General features: G+C 35.4%; 1 protein-coding gene across 1 annotated transcript; it reads left to right on the top strand.

Moving 5' to 3' along the window:
* Positions 1–4222: 4222 nt before the first annotated feature.
* On the top strand, positions 4223–7867 carry LOC103150293 (septin-5-like). The gene is made up of 3 exons (XM_007569852.2): positions 4223–4320; positions 4716–4744; positions 7300–7867. Exons 2-3 carry the CDS (start codon positions 4737–4739, stop codon positions 7865–7867), a joined length of 576 nt encoding a protein of 191 aa, XP_007569914.1. The 5' UTR covers positions 4223–4320; positions 4716–4736.
* The last annotated feature ends 757 nt before the right edge of the window (positions 7868–8624 follow it).

Here is an 8624-nt window from a genome sequence, read left to right as displayed (position 1 = left end):
ACAAAAAAGATCGCACAGACTAGTAGAATATACTATTCCTTATACAAGTTTTCCCATAGTTATGTCAAATAAAAAAAAACTGTCCAGTGGTTGTTTAAGTCTGACTCAAAGTATATTCTCAAAGTATGTTCTTATATTGTGTCTATTGTTTGTAATCTTTCCTGTTTGAGTCCAACTTATAGGACAATGCGATTAGAATCAAGTATATGTGTGAAGTCTCAGTATTTATGTAAATAATTGCTGTGGCTAAAAAGTATCACCCAACAGTTCTTTTCCATTTTACCTCTTTTCATTTTGCCTAAATAACCAAATCTCTTTATATTTTGTTCTTCAGAAGGTTTCTAGCATTTTCCTATTGGCTAGATGCACATTTCAGTCAATTTTGGAGCAAACATTTCTTCTTCATCATTTCTCTGTCCTCGGGGGGGAAAAAAAAAACATTTCCGTCTGAGCAGTTTCCATATTGTACATAAACAACTATGAATGTTTGTTTTCTTCCTCAAATACACCTCATATAGTTTTCACAGCAGTGCAAATCTCATTATCAAGTTATTCTTCAAACATCCCACAATTTCCTCTTAAAAAAAAAAAAAAGATCAGTCATTTGGCGCTATTACACAAAGAACTACATAGAGTTTTGTACTAAAAGTTGACACAAACAGTAACTTCTGAGCTTTATTTTGGCAATAAAATACCATTATTTTTAAACTTCCCCTTATAAAAGTGATGTGAAGATGTTTATAGCTATGGCTATATTTTTTTAACAATGTGCCATTCGTGAATGAAAATTAAAAATGGAAAGTAAACTGACTGTATAGCTCAGACCATAGCACGAGAAAGAGAAGGCAAGAATCCTAATGAACCACAAAGTTACAGAACATGTAGATAAATAGTCGTGTTTAGAAACCCAACATGAATCGATGCCAGATTATGTTACTGTAAGTCGTGGGGATTTTTTTGTGACATGTAAATTTATGACTTCCAGCAATTTTTATCCCAAAGGCCAGGACACTTGAGAGAAATACTTATCCAAAGCAATCATCCCTCTTGGTTTATTGAAAACAGTTTCTCAAAGATACAATGACATCTTGGTTGAAGTTCTTTAATCACAGCCCACACTAATCAGGATTTAATTTTAACAATGTATTCACATCTGTGTCAAAGGATTCAATGTCATCTAAAAATACAATTGTTTCAGCTTGAGTTCTCGACAAAAGGCAACCAAGACTAGGGGGAATTATAGCATTTCCACTGTAAAGCCGTCGAATAGAGTTTACATGATGTGGCTACTAATGAAAACATTTCAGCCCTGCTATTGGGACACAAGGCAGAGTACATGCTGTATAGTATGAAAGCTAGGTCTCTGAAAAATGACCTCCAGTTATCTCATCAGTAGACCTGATAAGACATCAGTCTTTTCTTTTTTTGTTCTTGCTCCTGTCTGTGGGAATTTCAGGTACAGGCTGCAGGAAGGGAGGAAGAAAAGTCTTATTAAAGTTCCTGCATGTGGACCAAATTAGGCAATCCCATTCTTCAAAATCTTGGTCATAACCTTCGGTATTAATTCGAGCATTTGTATCAGCTTTGCCATGACAAGAATTTCAACTTCTCGGTCAGGACTATAAATTATAATTCTCTTACCACTGCTAACCAGCTTATCAGCTCCCAGTTCTTTTCTCATCTTTTCTGACTAAAAGTAGAGCACTACTGTGCTTTGCAAAGGTATTCATAACCTTTACATATTACATTTTTCATGTTATAATAATAACTCCAGTGCTGGGATTTTATGTAGACAAGCACAAAGTAGGAGATGATAAAGATGATTAATCTTTATTATTACCTGATATTAAGACATGGGAATACCACAAACATGCCAAAACTTGACTGACAGGAGGTCCATTGCAACTCTGCAGAAATGCACCGCTAAGATGCAAAAATCTATTGACAGGATGACCGTTAACCATGCACTTCACAAATACAGGCATTAAGTAAAAAAAGGGCGAATGCCATTGTTGAGAGAAGGCCACATGGAGCCCAGTTTCCAGCTCAGCAGGGGACACAGTACATGTGTGAAGGTATTGTGGTCAGATGAGATAAAAAATAAAAGTAGAACATTTTTAAATTGAGTGCAAAACACAATTTAAAGGCAGAAAACCGATACTACAGACCGAAATTCAATTGAGAATTTATTCTAACCATGAGCTAGTTTGCAAACAAAAATGGACAAAAATGTCAGTCTCTAGATGTGCAAAGCTGGTAGATGTAAGGACAAAATGTTGCTTTTCTTGCAGTTAAGGTTCTACATTGCATGTATTCAGGTATTGACTGAGGTAACCTGAATACTAATAGATCCCACACATCAAAATTCTAATTTCCATAATTTTCCTTCCATCTTTCATTGATGAAATATTTTGTGTTGCACCATCATATAAAATCCAAATTGAAAACACTGAAGCTTGTTGTAATCTGACAAAATGTGATTGAGTTCAAACAATAATACTTTTTGCAAGGTATTGTAGCAATACTGAAGTGTATTAATGGAGGTTTGGTCAGCTTTGAAACTGTTTATGTAAAATTGTTCCAGAGAAAAGTGAGGACAGATTTATTGGACCAAAGGAGGAGTTTATTTCAAACATATCTGGAGAGAATCATAGAAGATTGTATAATTTCCATACCTTTTAATTGATCTATAATAAACAATTATGTCACTAATCATAGAATTTTGTCAAAAACCTCCTTGTTTTGATTTGATTCTTTTGATTTGATTCTTTTAGCTGTGTGAAACTGACAGTCCACCCACATCAAAAAATCCAACAAATAGTCTGAATGGTTAGAGCTCCATTTGTGCAGGTTTGTGTCATTAAAACTGTCGTTTGTGCAGCTTTAGTTTCTGAGATATTAAAAATTATTTATTAGGTCATCCAGAGTTCATCTTGCTCAAACCAAAAGTGGGCTACATTGTTTGTGCTCCGGTAGTGCAGGTTTGTGCCGTTAAATCTACCGCAGCAAAGTTGTTTTCAAGTTGGATATTCGAGCTCCACGGAGCGAGCGGCGTTTAGCTCAAGGTTCATCCGATTTATGAACGCTAATTTTGGCCAGCCTTTCTCTAGCTCCCTCCTCAAGCGCTCAGAGGTTCACTTAGGGACTGTCAACAAATTGCCAAACCAAACACTCCCAAAAATCAAATGTGAATAGATATCTTGCCGTGTGACCAACTGACACAAAGTTCATGCAGTTACATGAGATGCACTGTTCTCTATTCAATTTTTAAGTCACACTCAATATTTAATAATTGTAATATTATAAAGTATATATTTTTTTCTTCAATAGTTTCCAAGTCATGTGCCCTACTGACTCAAAATCAGTGTGAAACTGTTCTTGTAGACTGGAGAGATGAGGTACACTCATTTTTATTGCATTTGATCATTTTTGATATTATTTTAGCATTTTTTTGGTCAAAATTCAGTAGTTTTCTTCTGGGTCATGTGACCCGTTTACACTAAATCAGTATGAAATTGTTCTACTAGACTGTGAGATGAGGCACACCTGGTTTTATTCCATTTAAACATTTTATTCCTTGTCAGTGGTTAATGTAAGCTGTTAAAAACCAATCATATTTCTTAAATGCAAAAATATGTTAAAAAAATGTAAAAATTATCTAAAATGGGGAAGCTATTGAAGAAAAAAAAGTAGTGGTATGAAATAAAACCAGGTGTGCCTCATCTATGGTATTTTCTCTTGGAAGATGGAAGGTGGATAATGAACTCTGGATGACCTAAAAAATAATTTTTAATATCTCAGAAACCAAAGCTGTACAAACGAAAATTTCAATGGCACAAACAGAGCACCAACCATTCAGACTATTTGCCGGATTGTTTGACGTGGGTGAGGTGTCAGCTTCACACAGGTGATTCTTTTTCCTGGAGAACATAATTAAACGTCTGCATCAGACAGCAAATAATAAATCTGTAGTTAAGGTTTACATTAGAGCCGCCTGGGAGAGCACCTTCCAGACTGTCAGATCTATAGTAAATATGACACTTCTAAGGCAGCCGGCGGTTCCATGTGCCATATCCTGTCCTTTGTTTCCACCTGACCCCCAAAATATCTGAGCACGCCCCTGTTGCTCAGATCAGTTCAGAGTAATGCAAACAATCTGGGGCAGAAAATCATGTTTCTGTGAAATCACGTGACCCTGGTTGGTCACATGACTTTTTTCACTCACCCAGCAAAATAAAGTGGTTGCTCCAGTTCAGGTCACGATTTAAAGGTGTGGCTGTCATCTACCGGGTCAGAGCTTCTGGAAACTGACAACAGAAGGTAAAATCATTCAAATTAATTAAAAACAGCACTAATAGAGGACTGCGTGATGTAAATTACATTCCACCATAGAAGGAAAAAGAAAAACGTTTCATAGCTTTTGCTTTCAGTTTCGATTTACGGAAGTGAACAAAAACAGAGATTTTTCAAAGATTTTCTGCACATCTTATTAGGCTTTATGATTTTTAAACCTAGTTTTTATTTTGTGCTACATTTCTAATAATGTTTCTATTAATTGATTTTGAGTTAGTAGATGTTCTGTAAATTTTGTTACCATTTTGTCATTTTTATTTCTGATTGAACCATTTTTGGTTGGAAGCTCTGATCGTGTACATGTCTTATTATAACTGATTCAGGTTTTCTAATGTTTCATCTGATTTATTTGATCCTCTCAGATTTCTGACTTGGGGATCATCATGGCACAGTGAGTACATCTGGACAGAAAATTTAAATCCAATATTCCTGCAAGAGGAAGTTTTGTAATTCAGTTTATCTATCAGAAATACTGAGTGAGACTGAAATACGAACCGTCTCTACTGTGTTACATCATCCTGAATCTTGTTGGATGTCTGTTATACAGCAGACATGCAACAACAGATATCAGCAACGGATATGTTGCTGCATTTCAACCACCTGCACATAATCTCACACTGCTGCATTTTTGTTTTAGAAAGCTTAGAAGGGAACAATAATGGTTCCCTTTCACTCATCTATATGAATGTCCTACTAATTTTTGGTTTTCAAAGATTTATTATATCTGCATGTTATTCAGAGTTGCATGATAATAAATCATATAACTCCAATAACTTTCAAAATCAAGAATTATGTAAAGTTCAAATTCACTTACATTTTTTGCACTCTCGATTACATTTATGAAAATGATGTTGATTACTGAATATTGAGAAAAAAAATTAAGTTATGAACCAGAAAAATGTTTTATTCGTTTCATGCGTCATGCTTTTCTGATATCTAGAATTTGTGGATTAACATATGTTCATCAATGCTTGGCTTAATAATTATATAATAATTGATTAATTAAATTATTAATAAAGTTAGAATTTCTTTAGTTATCTGGGGATTTTGGGTTATTTTGCTGATTTATTCAATAAATAACTTCTTTAACTACCGACATGCAAACTACTGATATAAAAGACAAAATGAATATATATAGAATATATATATTAAATGATAAATGAAGAATCAAATGAACGAACTATGAAAATGGAATACAAAATGTTTTCCCAAAACCTAATTAATTAAAACAAGTAAAAAAAAAACAATTGATGAGTAGAACAACAGTGGGACTAAAACACAGCATCACAAATCGGCATGATGCTGCAGTGATGGGAGAAGTTAAATCTATGAACCCTGACCAGATTCAGACCCGCCTGCCACTGTGGAGCAAAGAGCCACTAAACTTCACCATGTGCTCAGACTAAACCTTAAGATGGATGGAGGATTATAGCTGTGGGCTCTGTATGAAATAGTGAACTGGTACAAGAGATAGAGGAAGAGGGAGAGAGGTGTTCAACACCCAGCTTGATTTTAGCACATTTTTCAACTCACTTCAAACAGCAGCATTACAACATCAAAAGTGACAAAGACAGTAATAATTATCACAGCATGACAAACGGCAACTCTTCAGGAAGAGTCATTGAACACATACAAAAAGCATAAGATGACTAACTCATCTTATTTAACGTCCTTATTCAATCAGACCAAAATCGAAGATTCTCAATGTTAGGCTGACCAGAGGTTGACGAGAGTATTTTTTCCGTTATATCAGTCACTGTCCAGCACTTTTGCTCTCTGTACAGCAAAAATTGAAGATTCTATTCAACGCCCCTTTACCAACAACCAGAGGTATCTTGCTCATAGACATAATATAATAATAGACGCCTCATGGAACCCTCTCGCCTATCGTCGCTGATGAGATTTAGGGCGGCCATCTTGGAAGGGTCGACTGCTCCACTCAGCGTTATATGTCTGGCAGTTACAATGACATATCAGCGCATTTAATCGATTACACCACCAGCTTTTTTGTTACTGGAAACCATATTCAAACATCGATCAAAGCAAGATTTATAAACAATTGTATTTTTTAATTGTTCAGCATAATTAAATGTGCTTAGTGGGGAAAATAACAGAATGGGAATAGAATATTCTGATATTGATGTATGATGAGCATTTTACAAACCACACAGCCATTCATAATTTATTTAATTATTTAGTAATATCAATACATATTTACATAAATATACAAACACAAATAAATAATGATTAATACTGAATAATATATATTAGATACATGTTTAGATGTCTTGCTCTTGTTCAGCCAGGAAGTAGAAAAAAATGGGTGAAAAGTAGAAATAAAAGAAATCTACTGTCTGGATCTGAAGTAATTCAGTTACGAGAGTAGACAATGTAAAAGTAATTATAAAAACTGGGTATATTAAATAACTTTAACCGGCAGAACTACCAGATGAGGATGGGAAAGAGCAGGATAAGCTGTTCCTCCTTCAACTGTCAATTCAAACAGCTGAAGGAGGAACATTATTCATCTTTTAAGTTATTGTTTTTCATGTGTGTGTCAATTTAATTGTTTACTTCTGAAAACTATTAAAGTCCAATGAAAAATGTTTTTGCTCATTTTGACAACCTATTAATATCTCTGCTGCTACATGTCATCCTACATCACTACATCTGTGCATCTACAGAGCTCTGTAGATGCACACGTGTATCTAATTCTACAGACTTACAGACTCAGAATTAGATTTGTAAATGTTTTTTTGTTCAATTTATTTTTTTATTTTTTTTAGCAAAGCAAATTAGACTATATCCAGATAATGTTATGACCCGTCTAGCAGGGGCCAGATCATAGCATGAGATCCATCGTCTTCATATCACAAATTTAAGACACTTTTTAAACTTTTGATTTTACTTTAAAGCATTCAGTAAGCATCTTTCCTTATTTTACAGAAACAGAAACAATTCATCCAGTTTTGAGGACATCATCTCCAAAAGTTACCTAGTAAGTCCAGGACCTCCTGCTGTTTACCAGCTGAAAACAAAGAAACAGAAGATTGGATCTCTGACCTCAGTAACTGTTGGTGAAAAACATGTAACCAAACCAAATAAAACCCTCTTATTAGTTGGTGAAACAGGAACAGGAAAATCTACTCTGATCAACGCTCTGTTCAACTATGCTGTGGGAGTGAAGTTTGAGGATGAAGTCTGGTTTCAGATTGTTGAGAAGGACAAGGACAGCGGTCAGACATCAGATGTGATCGTTTATCAGATCTTTGATTTTGAAGATAAAACTCTCTCTCTGACCATCATCGATACTCCTGGATATGGAGACAGACAAGAAGTTGGTCAAAATATCAGGATCAACCAACGATTGTTGGAGTTATTCCAATCAACTGATGTTCTCCAGGAAGTTCATGCAGTAGGTCTGGTGATGAAGGACGAGGAGAATCCAGTCACTGACCGACTGAAGAACATCTATGATTTCNTCCAACCTAAGGCCACAAGATCTAACGTGTAATCTACACTACCTTTAAGACAAACAAAACATTGTTTAGAAGAGAATGTCATAAATTAAATCTAAGGAAGACTTATGCAAAAAAAAAAAATAACAACTGGAGTTACTGGAAGGCCTTGGCTAAACAAAGATGTCTGATCACTGATCACACATAATCTATTGACAGCTGGAAACAAATAATATGATCATATTAAAATGTTGACTGAGCATCACTGCGACAAGCGTGCAGGACACCCTGGTAGATAAACCTCACTGTACAGAAGATATGAGCAGTGGGAAGCCTGTGACTATCGCTGCTCTTCTACAGTATAGGAATACTCAGCAGGGAGCTCTGTAACTGCTGGGGGATCAATAACCGAGTCCATCAGATAACTGAACCTCGGGGTAGTGAGGGAACAGCTCCTCCTGACCCCTCTCTGCCTTCAAAGACAGTGCGCCATCACAGCAGGTCAATATGTCTAGAAGCAGCAGTATGGGGCCATCACATTTTGGGACACCAAGCTGACTTGTCATGCGTGTTATGGCCTCAAAAAAATAAAAATAAAAAATACAAGCAACTGTCTTAATTACATGTAAGCATGTTCTCAAAGGTTTTAGATTGCAATAGTTTATGCTTTGAATTGCCTAAGCATATTTTTTTTGACCCATTCTAGCATTACTGAAAGAAGAAAACTGTGATACGTCACCTTGTATATAGATTATAGTGCGACAGAAAAGGTTATGACCACTTATTGGATTGCTACAATTTGTCTTTGAAACA

This window comes from Poecilia formosa, unplaced genomic scaffold (assembly GCF_000485575.1).
Source record: "Poecilia formosa unplaced genomic scaffold, Poecilia_formosa-5.1.2 Scaffold6, whole genome shotgun sequence".
In the NCBI taxonomy this organism is placed as follows: Eukaryota; Metazoa; Chordata; class Actinopteri; order Cyprinodontiformes; family Poeciliidae; genus Poecilia; species Poecilia formosa.
The sequence above is the reverse complement of the archived record's forward strand: the minus strand, read 5'-3'. Positions and strand labels throughout refer to the sequence as shown.